Source organism: Perognathus longimembris, chromosome 15, assembly GCF_023159225.1.
Source record: "Perognathus longimembris pacificus isolate PPM17 chromosome 15, ASM2315922v1, whole genome shotgun sequence".
Classification (NCBI taxonomy): domain Eukaryota; kingdom Metazoa; phylum Chordata; class Mammalia; order Rodentia; family Heteromyidae; genus Perognathus; species Perognathus longimembris.
This window is the reverse complement of record NC_063175.1, coordinates 12,503,919-12,520,829: the sequence shown is the minus strand read 5'-3', so window position 1 is coordinate 12,520,829 and position 16,911 is coordinate 12,503,919. Positions and strand designations below refer to the sequence as shown.

The window sequence follows — 16,911 nt, the reverse complement described above, 5'->3', positions numbered from 1 at the left end:
AAGTTATCTTGGGAAAAAGATTTATAAAGAAACTTAGGACTTTGCACTATGCAAGAATAGTATCTCTGATCCTTTTGTGTGTGTGTGTGTGTGTGTGTGTGTGTGTGTATTAAGTTTTCTATAGGAAAAACATGAAGAGTTAATTTTAAAAGTTCTCTAAGGAACTGACAATCAGAAATTATGTAAGAAATACTAAATGATGAAATATATAAATTGCTTTATATCAAGGGGGGAGAAAGGTAGTATTTAAAACAATAACGTGCTGGGAATGTGGCTTAGTGGCACAGTGCTTGCCTAGCATGCATGAGGTCCTGGGTTTGTAGTACCACATAAACAAAAATATATTGAATTAATTTTAAAAAGTAACTAATAACAATTGTTTATTAAAATTGTTTTTGAATGTTCAGCAGAGATCTACCATATATTATAGGTCCATGTTGGCTTTTCACCTTCATTTTTCTTTTTTGAGGCAAGGTCTGCCTTGAACTGGGGATCTTCCTGTTTTAGCCTCTTGAGAGCTAGGATTATGGGAGTGTGCCACCACACCCAGCTTAATCTCCATCTCCGGTAGAAGTGTTAGGTGGACTATTAAAACCAGCCTGTTTGTATGCATAGGATCTGGTTTTCTACCTTGTAGAAAGGTCCATTCTCAGTTGGAGATAGCGTAGAGAAATAATAATAAGGGGCAAACAGGACCAGCTCCTGTTGTCCACAGGGCAGGTCTATGCCATGTGTTTGTTCTCTGTCAGATGCTGTCATTTTTAAGGACACAGAAGTACTAGTAGATTGTGTGGATCCGTTGGCAGATTCTGTTTGCCTGTGAGGTAGGTTGCTCGGGGCTGCAGGAACGCCACTATTCACAGAGAGTTGGTGCAGGCTGAACACCGTTAACTCAACACCAAGGAATTTGGTATTTTGGAACATTTCAGATTTTGAATTTTTGTAATAGGGATGCTTAGCCTGTAAATGTGTACAAAGAATCCAAAACTAGAAAAAAAATCTAAATCCAAAATGCTTCTTGCCCCAAAATGTTCTCAACTTGTGAAAAAAATGTATATTTGCTTGCTGATAACCTTAGATTTCAGATAAAGGGAAGGGCTATGGATGGTCATTTAGGAAGACTTCTGAGTTTAAAAGTTGGTGTTTGAAAGATGCTGAACACTCAGGCGACAGGAAAGAGGACATCCCAGCAGAATGCAGAGGCAGTGTCTGCATCCCAGCCACTCTGGAGGTGGAGAGAGGGGGCTCAGCCCAAGCAGAATGTTAGTGAGATCTTAGAAGAGAAGTTGGGCCAGGCGCCAGTGGCTCACACCTGTAATCCCAGCTACTCAGGAGTCTGAGATCTGAGGATAGCAGTTTGAAGACAGCTAGGGCAGGAAAGCCTGTGATTCTTGCCTCCATTAAACTACTTCCCCTCACCCCCACAAAAGTAAAGCTGGAAATGGAGTTGTGGCTCAAGTGGTAGAGCACTAACTTTGAACAAAAAGAGCCAGGTTCTAGTGCTACTCAGGAGGCTGAGATCTGAGGATCAAAGCCAGCTGGATAGGAACGTTGATGAGACTCTTAAAAATTAACCACCAGAAAACCAGAAGTGGCTCTGTGACTCAAAGTGGTAGAACACTAGCCTTGAGCAAAAGAGCTCAGGGACAGTGCCTAGGCCATAAGTTCACAAGTCCTATCACTACTACCACCACCAGCAACAACAACAACAACAACAAAAAAGGTCAGGAACAGAACCCAGGACTGACACCAAAAAACGAAAAGAAAGGAAAAAAAAAAAAGAAAAGAAAATGGACAGGGCACGGTATAGTGCATGACAGCAATCTCAGCTACTCGGTAGGAGGGTCACATTCCAGGCTGGTCAGGTTTAGAAAAAGCACAAGCACATGAACTTATGTGGAAAAAAAAAATCAACCAAGCAAAACAATCAAACAGGCTAGGCTTATGTGGTAGAGGAATAAAAGAGGACAGTCCAAGTTGGGCAGATTCTCAAGAAAAATCAATGGGCATACAGATAAGTGATAGAGGAAGAAAGCAACTTGTCTGAAGTGAAGGGTCTTACATGAAGTAACAGCCCCTGGATTCCCCAATTTTTATTAACATACATTAGTTATGCAAAGAGGGATTTCATTGCAACATTTTCACACATGTATACAATGTATTCCAATCAGATATCTTCCCTTTTATTGCCCTATATATCTTTCCCCCCTTCCTCCCAAAAAGGTTTCATGGTTTCTATTTTCATACATGCCTATACCTATTTCAACAGAATCCATCCTCTTTCAGTGTGGTTCGCCTCTTGTCTGGCTAGTATCCCCACCCAATCTCTTTCCCCTCCCCATTCCTCCTTCCTGATCAACAGCTTTCATTGAGGTTCTTTTTGTTGTTGTATATAGTTACAGTGTATCTTAAAATTATCCACCCTCTGTCTTTCTTTCTCCCTTTCTCCTTTCAAACCTAAGTAGTTCCTTAGACTCATGTTCTGTGCTTAGCCATGTATGTCTGTATGCACGAATGAATGTATATATACAGGTGGATATACTTTTGCTCATGTTCATGATTATGTTTGCTTTTAGGTCTAGCTTCTCCATATGAAGGAAAGCACACATTTTTTTTGTTGTTTAGCTTGCCTTATCTTGCACAATATGATGTCCTCCAGTCCCATTTTCCTTCAAATAACATGATTTTAATTAATTAATTTATTTATTTTTGCCAGTCTTGGGGCTTGGGAATCAGGGCCTGAGCACTGTCCCTGGCTTCTTTCTGCTCAAGGCTAGCACTCTACTTCTTCAGCAACAGCACCACTTCCAGCTTTTGCTGTTTATGTGGTGCTGAGGAATTGAACCCAGGGCTTTAGGCCTGCTAGGCAAGCACTCTGCCACTAAGCCACATGCCCAGCCCCCATGATTTTATTTTATTTTTATTTATTTATTTATTTATTTAGGCCAGTCCTAGGCCGTGAACTCAGGGCCTGAGCACTGTCCCTGTCTTCTTTTTGCTCAAGGCTAGCACTCTGCCACTTGAGCCACAGCACCACGTCTGGCCATTTTCTGTATATGTGGTGCTGAGGAATCTAACCCAGGGCCTCATGTATACGAGGCAAGCACTCTTGCCACTAGGCCATATTCCCAGCCCCCATGACTTTATTTTTAATGGATATGTAATATTTTGTAGTGTGGGTGTGTTACATATACCACACATCATCTTGTTGACCACTTGAGCTGATACCATCATTTTACTATTGAGATTAGTCCTTCAAGAAGCAGGTATTCTGGAGAATACCTGGAGGTATCCTGACCTTTTTTGTTGTTGTTGCTGGTGGTGGTGGTGGTGATATGGCTTGTGAACTTACGGCCTAGGCACTGTCCCTGAGCTCTTTTGCTCAAGCAGATATTCTGGTGCATTGATTTCATTTCCTTCAGATATATGCCTAATATGGTATGTGGGCCATTGAATTTGATGATGTTCAGCCTGGTATCTGGCCTGAAGTAAACGCACAATGAATGTGGAAGATTCATCTGGCCATGCTCTTTTCTCCCTTTCTTTGTCATTTTACCATTTATCTTTTCCCTACTACATGTAGATCGGTGATTAGGTATTTTCAAAGTTCAAAACTCATTATTCTTAGAGAAATTCTTCTTAATTTCTTCAGTATATCTTTGAGGTGTTAGCACTGTAGACTAACTTATACATTGACATTTCTCTTGGCACATATGACAACAGTGTGTTTGTAGGATCTGTATAGACCACTGAGTTCTCAGTATGTAGAAGTAGCAGCAGTATTGGACATAATACTCCATTCTCATTTTTTTTTGTTTGTTTGCTTTGTTTTATGGCCAGTCCTGTGGCTTGAACTCAGGCCCTGAGCACTGTCCCTGGCTTCCTTTTGCTCAAGACCAGCGCCTTACCACTTGAGCCACAGCGCCACTTCTGGTTTATTCTATATATGTGGTGCTGGGGAATCGAACCCAGAGCTTCATGTATATGAGGCAAGCACTTTGCCACTAGGCCGTAGCCCCAGCCCCTCATTTTTTTTTTTTTTTGACTGAAAAATGTGACTCTTGTCCCCTCTCTGTTTGAATGCATCTTAGGTCAACAGGACGTACTGCTGTGGCACCTACCGAGCAGGCCCTATGCGACAGATAAGTCTTGTTGGAGCAGTCGATGAAGAAGTTGGTGATTATTTCCCAGAGTTCCTTGATATGTTAGAAGAATCTCCTTTTTTGAAAGTAAGTATTAATTTAGATTAACATTCTAAATGTTACTTAGGCAGATACTGTACATTAAAGGGTATTAAGCCAACCACATCTGTTAAAATTAAATTTTATGCTGTGTTTTGAATGAAATGTTCAGAAAGGTATTGGAGCAAAGTACTTCAATTCTTCTTCTTCTTTTTTTTTTTTTCTTTTGGTTGGTCATGGGGCTTGAACTCTGGGCCTGGGCACTGTCCCTGAGCTCTTCAGCTCAAGGATAGTGCTCTACCACTGGAGCCACAGTGCCACTTTGGAGATAAGAGTCTCAGGGACTTTCCTGCCCTGGCTGAGCTGTGATCCTCAGATCTCAGCCTCCTGAAAGTTAGGATCACAGGCATTAGCCAGTGCCTGGACCCAGTTATTCTTTTTAATGTAAATTACTTTTTATTATAAACTACTATGTGACAAAGCATGTATTTCTTGACATGCATGCATGTGTGCAAAAAAGCTTTTTATTTGAATGAAGAAGATGAATCTATAAGTAGCCTGAGGTTGGGTTTCCTGCCACTCCTTGCTTTGATTTCTAGATGACCCTGCCCTGGGGCACGCTTTCCAGCCTCCGACTGCAGTGCAGGTCTCAGAGTGATGATGGGCCCATCATGTGGGTGAGGCCGGGGGAGCAGATGATCCCCACAGCAGACATGCCAAAGTCGCCCTTCAAAAGACGACGGTAAGCCTTTACTTCCTCAGATAAACAAAACTACTACAAGGAGTTCTACTTGGCTGTTTATCAAAATGGTTGTGGGGCTGGAGGGGGGCGGGGCGGTGGCTCAGCAGGGTGAGAGTAGTGTGGGTTTGGAAACCTCCTATCTGCATTATTCTGAAAGCTCCCTTAGGTAAGTCTTCTAGTTGTCAGTCCCTCAGTTTACACAGTGTCCTGAAAACCAAGTTTCTTTTTTTTCTGTTACTGGGGTTTGAACTTAAGGCTTCATATTTGATAGGCATTTTTTATTGGCTAGTTTGAGGAGAAGGCCTGGGTATGTGTCCAGCATACAGTGGACCTGCTTTAGGCTGAGATCACAAGTCCATGCCACTACATCTAGTTTCCCCTCCACGGAGATGGAGTCATGTGGATTTTTCTTCCTAGGCTGGCCTGGAACTGTGATCCACTTAGTTTTAGGCCCCTGTGTAGCTTGGGAGGGTCACATCACTGTGCCTAGCTATGGGCTTAAAAGTGGCTTCTTGAACGGTTCCAGTTGGACTAGACTCAAACCTGTTCTCAGACTCCTAAGTAAGATTACAAGTATAATCCACTGGCACCTGACTAATTTTTACATTTGTTCTGAAAATCTGAGCCCTAACTGCTTGCATGATAAGTTTCTTACTCTGGCGTATGAAAACCTCTACTACTAATAATCTAGTCTGAATCCTTACTGACTTCTTGCATGATAAAAGATAAGCTTCTCTGTGTGTGTGTGCGTGTGCGTGTGCGTGTGCGTGCATGTGCATGCATGTACACACATGCATACACACAAATAAACCAGTCCTGGGGCTTGAACTTAAGGCCTGGGTACACTATCTCCAGTTTTTGTGCTCAAGCATTCTAACACTTTTGGCTTTTTTTTTGTGGTTTTTGTTGTTAATTGGAGATAAGTGTCTCACAAACTTTCCTGTCTGTGTTGGCTTCAAACCATGATCCTCAGATCTCACCTCCTGAATAGCTAGGATTACAAATGTGAGCCACTGGTACTTGGCTAAAGGATAAACTTCTTTCTGTGGCCTGTGAGACTCCCTACTAATAATCTAGCCCTTTTATATCTGTTTCTATTCTCTTCCAACCATATTAAATTCAGTTTCTAAATCATCTTTCATATGCTTTGCTTTTTTGCATTGTTCTTTTTATTTCAAATTATAATCTCCTCTTTTTTTCCCTTTTTCTTTTCCATTTATGGGGCTTGAACTTGGTCTGGGTGCTGTCCCTGCACCCTTTTGATCAAGGCCAGCACACTACCACTTTGAGCCACTGCACCACTTCCAGTTTTCTGGTGTTTAATTGGAGATAAGTGTCATGGATTTTCCTGCCTGAGTTGGCCTTGAACTGTGATCCTCAGATCTCAGCCTCCTAAGTAGCTATGATTACAGGCATGAGCCACCAGCTTCCTTGGTAGATTTAGGTTTTCTTTCCGACTTTTTCTTTTGTGAGGGGGTGTGGTGCCAATATTGGGTCTTGAACTCAGGGCCTTGTGTTCTTGCTCCTTTTTTCGCTCAAGGCTGGCACTCTACCACTTGAGCCATGCCCTTACTTCCAGCTTGTTGCTAGTTGATGAGACATAAGACTTGGCTGACCAAGTTAAGATGACATATGAAAATATGTTGTAAAGAAGGTACATTTTTGTCAGTGGGTAGTAATCAAGCACAGCAATGGACATCCGGTGAATTGGCTATGTTCAGAACATGCAATTATTTTGACTGAAATTTTATCAATCGTTTTGGATTATAAGCAAAAAAATATTGACATAAAGTACTTAGTAAAATAAAATGTTACCCTATATATCAGGAGGTTTGGCGGGGTATGGATCCAAGAACCCCAGGCCATTTCCCTTTCTCTGCGTTATCATCCCTGTCCCCAGGACTCATCCTCACCCTGGCTTCCTTTATGCCTGCTCAAGTTACAACAGTTGAGGCATCACATCTGTGTCTGGTTATATCTACTAGAAGAAGAAAGACACTGCTTATACTTCTCTCTAGAGAGCCAGGAAACCTCCCACAAGACTCAGCAGATTTCCTTTCATATAATCAAACAGAATCAATTCATTCCCTTCCTAAAATAGCTACTGGCAAGGGAAATGAGCTTGCCTCATGAAGATCCGTGCCTAGAGCATGGGAGACGACATAGAGGACAGCACCAGAGGCCTGGTGAGACGCAGCTCAGTGAGGGAGGGGTCAGAGTGGAGGCCCAGCCCCCGCCAGAGCCTACTCCTGAGCGGTGTGCTGGACTCTTCCTCTGCAAGAGTGGCGAAGCCACTGGCTCATGTGCAGAGCCTCACCTGAATTCCCCTTTTCCCAGCTTCGCTTCCTTTCTGCCCTTTTATGATAGCTGGTCTTTCTTTGAGGCTTGTCCAAGTCTGTAGGGCAGGTCTGCTGCCCTTGGGCTGCCAGTTCCTTGCACATTCCTGATTGATGGCTTCCTCTAGCTTACAATAAGTTCTGTCATGCTGTTCCTGTTCGTTCACTAACTCACCTGCTTTGCTGCTGCTTCATTCCTTTATGATCCCTTTGTAGACTAGAAGGATAAAAAAGCATAGATAGCTTTTAACTTTGAACTGTATTTTCTGTTGCTAGACAATTAAGTACTACATTTGAGCCTAACCAAATATTTAGTTTCTACTTTATTATGTTATACAGGGAAAGGAAACCATATTAATCATTATAATAGAAATTGTTCCATGCTAATGATCAAAATCATTATACTCTTCTCACACTTCATCTTAAATTTGGTATTTCAGCAAACTCATTAAGATACATATACACGTTTCTCTCTCTCTCTCTTTCTCTCTCTCTCTGTATGTGTGTGTCTCTCTCTCTGTATCTCTCTCTCTCTCTCTCTCTCTCTCCAGTCCTGGGGCTTGAACTCAGGTCCTGAGCACTGTTCCTGAGCTTTTTTTGCTCAAGGCTAGCACTCTATCGCTTGAGCCACAGCACCACTTCTGACCTTTTCTGTTTACGTGGTACTGAGGAATTGAACCCAGGGCTTCATGAAGCATACTAGGCAAGCACTCTACCACTAAGCCACATTCCCAGCACCCCCCCTCCCGTCTCTTCTAATTGCTTTTTTTTTTTTTTTAACCACCCAATGAACTCTAGATCAATGAATGAAATAAAAAATCTCCAGTACCTACCTCGGACTAGTGAACCCCGTGAAGTCCTCTTTGAAGACAGGACGAGAGCTCATGCTGACCATGTAGGCCAGGGGTTTGATTGGCAGAGTACAGCTGCTGTCGGGGTTTTGAAAGCTGTCCAGTTTGGTGAATGGTAAGTGAATAGAACTCAACTGTAAGGTTCATTAATGTTGTCTAAGAAAATGTGAATTCTTAAGCTGGGTACCTGTGTCTCACATCTTGCTACTCAGGAGGCTGAGATATGAGAATTAAGGTTTGAAGCCAGCCTGAGCAGGCAAGTTCATGAGATTGAAAAAGCCGGAAGTGGTGCTGTGGCTCAAGTGGTAGAGTGCTAGCCTTGAGCAAGAAGAAGCTCGGGCAGTGCTCAGGCTCTGAGTTCAAGCCCCAGGACTGGCAAGAGAAAAAAGAAAACGTAAACTCCTGAAAAGATAGGAGAATTTAAACTTGTGGTAAAATACAAGTGTACACATTTGAAAAATGTGTGTTGATATTTATTATAATCACAGTGTTTTGAAACAGATTTCCAAAACTCTTTTAATCCTACGAAACTGAAGCCCTGGGGATGGGAGTATGGCCTAATGGTAGAGTACTCGCTTTGTACACATGAAGCCCGGGGTTCGATTCCCCAGCACCACATATACAGAAAACGGCCAGAAGTGGCGCTGTGGCCCAAGTGGTAGAGTGCTAGCCTTGAGCAAAAAGAAGCCAGGGACAGTGCTCAGGCCCTGAGTCCAAGGCCAGGACTGGGGAAATAAAACCTGAAGCCCTTTGTCCCAAAAACTCATCACTTGCTCACTCAGTTGCTTGTTTACCTCTAGGCTCTGGGAACTGTTGTGCTACTTTCTTCCTCTTATCTCATATAAATAGAGGCATAAGACTTTGTCTTTTTGTGACAGGGTTATTTTTCTTACAATGTCTTCATGGTTTAATCCATGCTGAAGCAAGTATCTGAATCTCCTTCCTATTTTTTTTTCTTTTTGTTGGTCCTGGGGTTTGAACTCAGGACCTAGGCATAGTCCCTGAGCTTTTTCGCTCAAGGCTAGCATTCTACCACTTTGAGCTATAGTGCTGCTTCCAGTTTGCTGGTGGTTAATTGGAGATAAGAACGTCATGAACTTTCTTACCTAGGCTGGCTTCAAACCATGATCCTCAGATGGTAGCTACAATTATAGGCATGAACTACCAGTGCCTGGCTCCTTATTTTTTTCATTGTTGTTATAAAGGTTATATAGAGGAGAGTTATAGTTTACATGAATTAGGTAATTAGTACATTTCTCTCACTCTTTCCCATGAATCTCTTCCCTTTCTAAGGAGTAAAATTCACCCCCTCCCTTTGCTAAACTATTAATGGGTATTTGAAGTGCTTCTACCTTGTGGCTCTTTGGCTATGAAAGCAGGTCTTTAGACGTCTTGTCCTGTGCTGGCTTTCATCTCCCTTGGGTGTATACATAGAACTGGAGGTGCTGGCTCCTACGTAATTCAGCTTTTCATGTTTTGAGGAACTGCCCGAGGGGTTCCACAGTGGCTGCACTATTTTACATTCGGTTGAAACTCGGTAAGAGTTGCAAACTGAGGAGAGAATTGCAGATGCATCTTACTTAGAGTGAATGTATTCCTTTTATTTGAGACATGTTCTTACTATGCAGCCTGGGCTGGCATTGAACTCACGAGCCTCCTCCTTCAGCCTGTCAAGTGCTGGCCTACTTCCTCCTTAGAAAACTGTTTTTTTTTTTTTTTCTTCCCTTTTTTGCCAGTCCTGGGGCTTGGACTCAGGGCCTGAGCACTGTCCCTGAGCTTTTTTGTGCTCAAGGCTAGCACTCAACCACTTGAGCCACAGTGCCACTTCTGGCTTTTTCTATATATGTGATGCTGAGGAATCAAACCCAGGATTTTACGCATGCTAGGCAAGCACTCTACCACTAAGCTACATTTCCAGCCCCAAACTGTTCTTTTTATATATATATATATATATATATATATATATATATATACTTTTTATTATTAATTGAACATAAATTTTTTTACAAGGTGTTGTGCAAAGAGGGTGCAGTTACATAGTAGGGCAGTGTGTACATTTCTTGTGGTATCTTACAACCTGTTTTTCCATCCCTTGTCTAGGTCAGGTAGACCCATATGCAATATACAATGTATCAAGCACATATACAGTGTTCACAGACTTGGTCTCTACTGTCTTTCCGTCTCCCTTTGTTAACAGTCATATATCAGGGAGATCATGCCCCTTTGTTTTCTGTGTTCTAGGCTTGTCTCACTCAACATTATTTGTTCGAGTTCTGACCATTTCCCTGCGAATAACAATATTTCACCATTCCTAATCGCTATGTAGTATTCCATTGTGTATAAGTACCATATTTTTTGGATCCATTCGTCTGTGGAGGGGCATCTGGGTTGTTTCCATATTTTGGCTATTGTGAATTGTGCTGCGATAAACTTGGAAGTACAAATGTCTTTTTGATATCTTGGGTTTTGCTGTTTAGGATAGATGCCTAGGAGTGGTATGGCTGGGTCATGGGGTAGGTCTAGGTCTATATTGAGCTTTTTGAGAAACCTCCATACTGTTCTCCAAAGTGGTTGTACTAATTTGCACTCCCACCAACAATGGAGAAGGGTTCCTCTTTCCCCACAGCCCCTCCAGCATTTGTTGTTTCCTGAGTTCAGAGTATAGGCCATTCTAACTGGGGTGAGGTGGTATCTCAGGGTTGTTTTTATTTGCATTTCCTTTACTAGCAAGGATGTTGAGCATTTCCTCATGTGTTTCTTTGCCATTTTTATATCTTCTCTTGTGAAGTCTCTCTTTAGCTCTTTTGCCCATTTCCTAATAGGTTTATTGGGCTTGGAGGGGCTTAGTTTTTTGAGTTCTCTGTAGATGACAGATATCAGGCCTTTGTTGCTGTGCTGGTAAATATCCTTTCCCATATCGTTAGCTGTCTTTCTATTTTGGTGGCTATGACCTTAGCTGTGCAGAAACTTTTTAATTTGTAGTAGTCCCATTTGTTGAGTCTTTCCCCTATTTGTTGTGCCCCTGGGACTCTATTCAGGAAGTTCCTTCCTGTGCCTATAAGTTCTAGTGTCTTTCCTACTCTGTCCTTCAGTACCAAACTGTTCTTTTAAAGCATTCTTGTTAAAATTTTGCAACAACTAATCTGGATTTATGGTTGTTTTTTTTTAACTTGGTGCTTTGTTTGTTTTGTTTTGTTTTTGTTGCCAGTCCTTAGGCGTGGACTCAGGGCCTGAGCACTGTCCCTGGATTCTTTTTGCTCAAGGCTAGCACTCTACCTCTTGAGCCACAGTGCCACTTCCGGCCTTTTTCTATATATGTGGTGCTGAGGAATTGAACCCAGGGCTTCATGTATATAAGGCAGCACTTTACCACTAGGCCATATTCCCCGCCCTAGGTTTATGTTTTTATTTTAAGCAAGTATGTACTTAGTCCTTAGAAGAAGATCATTTTTATTTATCTATTTTTGCTAGTAGTTGCATGTCTAAGAACTGGAAAGCGGACAGTTGTCACTATTGTTGTTTGTGAATGTCTGTTCCTGAGCCTTAATTCTAATTATCAACATTAGGAGTGGCCAGCCTCGCATAACCAAAGATGTGGTATGTTTCCATGCTGAGGACTTTGCTGATGTTGTTCAGAGACTGCAGCTAGACCTTCACGAGCCTCCAGTTTCCCAGGTAATGATAATACTTGCTTTTCTATTTTCCTTCAGAGGAGACAGTAGGAATAAGAATCTACACCCATTTTGCTTTGTGTTTTATCTTTCTCTGGTGGGCAGAATAGTGGATTCATATTTATTACCTGTGTGCTAGAGGATGGTATGGTGTTGGACACCTTCACACAGAGCTTTTCCTGCAGAGTGCTGAGACGCTCTTATCTTGGGGTGGCAGTGGGTCTGGCTTCTGGCCCTTCGGGCCCTGCAGAGGGTTCCTTTAAGACACTGGACTTGGTGACAAAATGTTGCTTAAATGTGGCAAGGACCGCATATGTAGCTGCATTTTCAAATACTTAGAGGAGTGATTCCATAGGCCAACCATCCTTGGTTCCCAGAAAGGTAGTGAGGCCGGGGGGGGGGGGGGGGGGGGGGGGGGAAGGAAACTGTTTACAGACAGAACATTTTCTAAGGTTTATCTCACTTAATATTGCCTAACTTTAAGCTGATGGCTGTTATAATACATTTTATATGCTACTGTTTTCCTGCAGTAATTGTATTTATTACTGTTGTCCATTTAAAAGTCTTATAAGTCTGATGCAAGTCTTTGATCTTCTTTAGTGTGTGCAGTGGGTGGATGAAGCTAAACTAAACCAAATGAGGCGGGAAGGCATTCGGTATGCTAGAATCCAGCTGTGCGACAATGACATCTACTTCATCCCTAGAAATGTTATTCACCAGTTTAAGACAGTGTCTGCTGTGTGCAGCCTGGCCTGGCACATAAGGCTGAAACAGTATCACCCTGTTGTGGAAGCCACACAGAACTCAGAGCCCAAATCTAACATGGACAGTGGTTTCCCTGGAAAGAGAGAATTAGAAGTGGACTCCCAGTGTGTGAGGGTAAAATCAGAGCCTGAGGACAAGAGCCCAGAGACAAGGCTGTTGTCAGCCGCACCCCCGCCCTTCTCAGCGCCAGCAGAGCTCCACCCCCCGCAGGCGCAGAAGACCAGGCCTGTGCCCATTTTCAAGGTGGAAAGTAGACTGGACTCCGACCAGCAACGCAATCCACAGGAACACCCAAGCACTCCTGTCTGATATGTACATACTCACATTTTTTAACTTTTTTAACTTTTGATGTGAAGTTATAGTTTTATAACTGGCTTACGTTAAGTTTTATTGGAGAAATCTTGCTTATAATTCTATAAAGAGAAATGACATTCCACAAATGTCAGGCCTATCTTTTTTACACAGATTATGCAGAGTTTAGAGTTGTATCCTACCCCGTTAGTACAGTCTGTAATAGTGGGTCTGCTGCTATGTTCTGTTGTAAGGTGTGAGGTAACAATTCAATCTCTTCTTCAAAACAAGAATTCTCTCAAATAACAGATTCTCATTTGATAATTATTCGCTTCCCTTATCTTGCCTTGTCTCTGCCATGTTTGCTGTTTGTTTGTTTTTTTTAAATACAAATATTGTGTCTTTATGGCACATAATCAATTTCCATAGTAAACTCGGCATGGGCTGCAGGAAGGAGACCCTGCATCCATCTATGTATGGGCAAGTAAGTTATTTATCCAGCTATAAAGAATAAGTAGTTTCTAAGCAAATTCAGTGGCTCTCTGGTTTCTTAACAAAAGAGAAAGCACAACATTTTCTGACTGTCTTTTTTGTAACTGTTATTTAAAGCCCAGTGGACATTTCAATTAAAAAAATGTAAAGAAGAATAGTCCTTGGTCATTCATTATCCAATGATTCATTCTTTTCTAGACTCATGGTCACTGTTAGAAGACATGGTTGAGGGAGATAGTGTTGATGTGACACTCGTGTCCTCACTTTTCAGTTGGTTTCTAAACTTTTCACAGGACCAAACTTAGAGAATGGTACCAGTCTTTCTAATAAAGCTACCATACTGGGATAGCAAACGTAGGAGAAACTATGGTTGTGACTTGGTGTCAACCTCTTCGTGTCTAGTTAGGAGACCCTTTACAGCTTTATCTGGAGAATAACTGGGCTTCTTTACTGTTAGTTTTGCTAATTTGTAATAGAGAACAGGGCACTAGGCTTTATCCTAGAGTTTCAGGAAGCTTAAAACCTAGTGCCTCAGCATTATTATTTCTTCTTCTTTCTTCTTCCTTCTCCCTTCTCTTCTTCCCTTCTCTCTTCTCCCTCTTTCTCGCTCCTCCCTCCTCTGTCCTCATCCTTCCTTCCTTCTTTTTCTTCTGTTTTTATACAGGCACAGTTCATATAGCTTGTCTGGTCTTAGCTTTCTGTTAATTTAGGTTATTAATGAGATATCTTGTTCTTTCTCTTAATGATACTGTATTCTTTTGTTTATTAAAGAAAGAGTACTCTCCACACCTAAGACCAGATTCTTGTATCTACCTGGTTACAGTGCAATTTGATTCCCCCCCTCCCCCCAATGGTCAGATTTGAAATACTTGCATTAACATAGTAAAAAATAAAAAAGATGCTGCTTTTATTATGTCAGTCAACATGAACACTTTGCTGCATCTTTTGAACTATCAAATATGAATTTTCTCTAACATACTCTGAAATAGGTTAATCTTATATAAATATTACTTTGTGCAATATTGTTGTGTAGTTAAATGCATATTAGCAAAGTTTAGAGGTCACTGTGTAAACCGATAGAAAAGTAACCATCAGCAAATACTACGGTGATTAGTTAGAATCTGTATTATTCCTTATATATATATATATGTATATGTATATGTAATCTTCGTTATAAAGGATGAAGAAAAACAGACACATTTCAATGTAAACCATTTTATGAATTGGAAGTGATGTTGGTTTTAGTTATCTTTGTAAATAAGGTAATTAGAATGGTATGAATGGTAATGTGATTATTACAAAGGTGTTTTTAATTCCTGTGTATAAATTCTAGCATAAATTCTAGTTTATCAAGACTAGTTTTTAAGGAACTTTTGAGGGTATATTTTTTTTGTTGTTGTTATTTTGTGGGAAGGGGTTTATCACAAAAGTGTGTGGGTTTGGGTAATTCTTATTTTTTACTTTTCTGTCCGGAAGAATTTCATAGAGCTTTACCAGGCTGTTGCAAAGTAAAATTCTTCTCAGGCAACATTTTCTTTTAAAAATAATCATGAAGAATAATACTGTTAAAACAGAAAGTTTTCATTCTTTTCCTTGTCTTCCGAGATCCGATTTCCCTGTCTCCCACTTGCCACCCGCAGGTGCCATCGGCCGTGCTTGTAAGAGCGAGGAGGCCGAGAGTCCCTGGCCAGCCAGCACTGTGCATCACCGCTCAGGAGCCAGCGCGTCTGCAAAGACACACACAACACAGTCCATCCTCCTTTTACAATTCTACCCTCACTTCCAATAGGAAAGAACACAAATGCTTAAAATCATGTACTAATAAATTGTATGTTAGCATCGCGATAGAATGGAGAACAACATTTAGCTAGTCATGTATCTGGGGACCAAGCGTCCCACGGGAGTATTAGACTTGATAGCATGCTTTGAAGACTGATGAATATAAGCGCAGACGTTTTGAGTTTCCGACTGCTCGCAAAACTGTATCCTAGTTTAGTGATAATAAATGACTGCACCTTTCCTAACTCATTGAATTGGTTATTGGGTGTGGCGGAGCCGGCCGGGCCAGGCTGGCGTCCCCTGACTCGCCCCGCAGTGACGCTGCCCTCCTGCCTTGGTCTACTGTCTGTCCGTTGTGCCAACTCTCGAGGTCACTTGCAGAAGGTGGCTGTAAGTTTTAGTTCTTCATGGAGCAGAGGGATACTTTTAAAATGTGCTTGTGGAAAGGACCTAATAAATATTCCTGACAGTAAATAGAATGATTTATGGTAACTACTAAAAAGGCTAAGTCTTCCCTCCCACCCAAGAAGTCATTCTATAATTGCCAAGACAGGCGAGGAGGATTCTAAGAGACATCCCAAATTCATAAAGCAATAATAAAGACCTACTTTTGTTGTTTCCCTCCTCCAATGTCTTTTCACTTTTTAAAGATAGACTTCTTAGGCTGAATTTAGTAATTAAATTTTCCTTAATTTGGTATTGTTTTCAGTGGAGGACTTGGAAAGCATCCTTCCCCTCAGAGATTGACTATCGACTAATATTTCAAGCTCTTCTATGGGGCCAAGGGGCTTATTAAATAAAATTCCTCACTAGACCTTAGAAAAAGATGTCGAATCAGTCTTAATAAAGGTCACACTTGGTGACTGGAGAAAACTTACTGCCTTTCTCTATATAAATATTGTCGAGAAAGTGAATATAGGAACAAGACTCCAAAAAAAAAAAACCATGAAAATATATTCTTGGTGAATATATTCATGATCATTAATATTAGCCAATTATATTTTCATCTTTACCATTGTATACCTATAGGATAATTGAGTTTATGTGTTCATCTGTTTCGTCTTTACTACTGGATTAAAAAAAAAGACTTTTCAGTCGTGCACACCGGAGGTTCACAGTTGTGCTGTTACATTTTTAAAACAGGTTGTGGCTGTATTTGTTGGTCATGCAAGTAGAGGAAATGATAACAAACTTTTTTTCTTAAGTGCATGAGGGATGGATCCTCATCTTGATGTTCTCCGCTCTGTTCTGGGAGCAGCATCCAGCAGTGTTGAGGGCCTTCCATTTCCTCGTGAAGCTTTAGGGTCCGTGTGTGCGTGGAGAGACCCCTGTCTCTCACTAAGATAGCACTTTTCAATTCTAAAAAAATACATACTACTATCACATGTTGTAAATTTTTCATGTAATAGTGTTTCTTTGTGACTAAACTTCATTTTGATTGGCAGCTAAGACTTTCCCCCTCCTCCGTGTCTTTAATTTATCTAAGAGTTTTTTTGCATATAGATGAAATGTATGATTTGCCTGGCAGACTATTTGCATTGTGTGGCCTTAGTTTATTGACATTAACCCGTGTTTTAAAAGGTTTTTAACGAATAGTCTTAAATCCGAATTTGTGTGAATAACTTCCTTTTAACACTGCTTTTTTGTAGCTGTCTTAAGTGTGTACAATTGTTAAGCTATTTCTTTGTAAAATAGGACAATGGAATGCATAGAGGTTTTTTTTCCCTGTAAAGTATTTTTTTAATAAACAAAGTCTGATTTGTCCTCTATGATGTTTTATCACGAATGAGTGCGTGGCGCAGT

At 41.2% G+C, this 16,911-nt stretch overlaps 1 protein-coding gene across 1 annotated transcript in view; it reads left to right on the top strand.

Annotated features, from left to right (window-relative positions):
* Rsbn1 (round spermatid basic protein 1) overlaps nt 1–16,877 on the top strand; it is a 47,953-nt gene extending 31,076 nt beyond the window's left edge. The window contains exons 3-7 of the mRNA XM_048363207.1: nt 4,092–4,229; nt 4,781–4,923; nt 8,058–8,225; nt 11,677–11,785; nt 12,382–16,877. Coding sequence (XP_048219164.1) covers nt 4,092–4,229; nt 4,781–4,923; nt 8,058–8,225; nt 11,677–11,785; nt 12,382–12,855 — 1,032 coding nt within the window. The 3' untranslated portion in view covers nt 12,856–16,877. The remainder of the gene's footprint in view (nt 1–4,091; nt 4,230–4,780; nt 4,924–8,057; nt 8,226–11,676; nt 11,786–12,381) is intronic.
* Nucleotides 16,878–16,911: the final 34 nt, after the last annotated feature.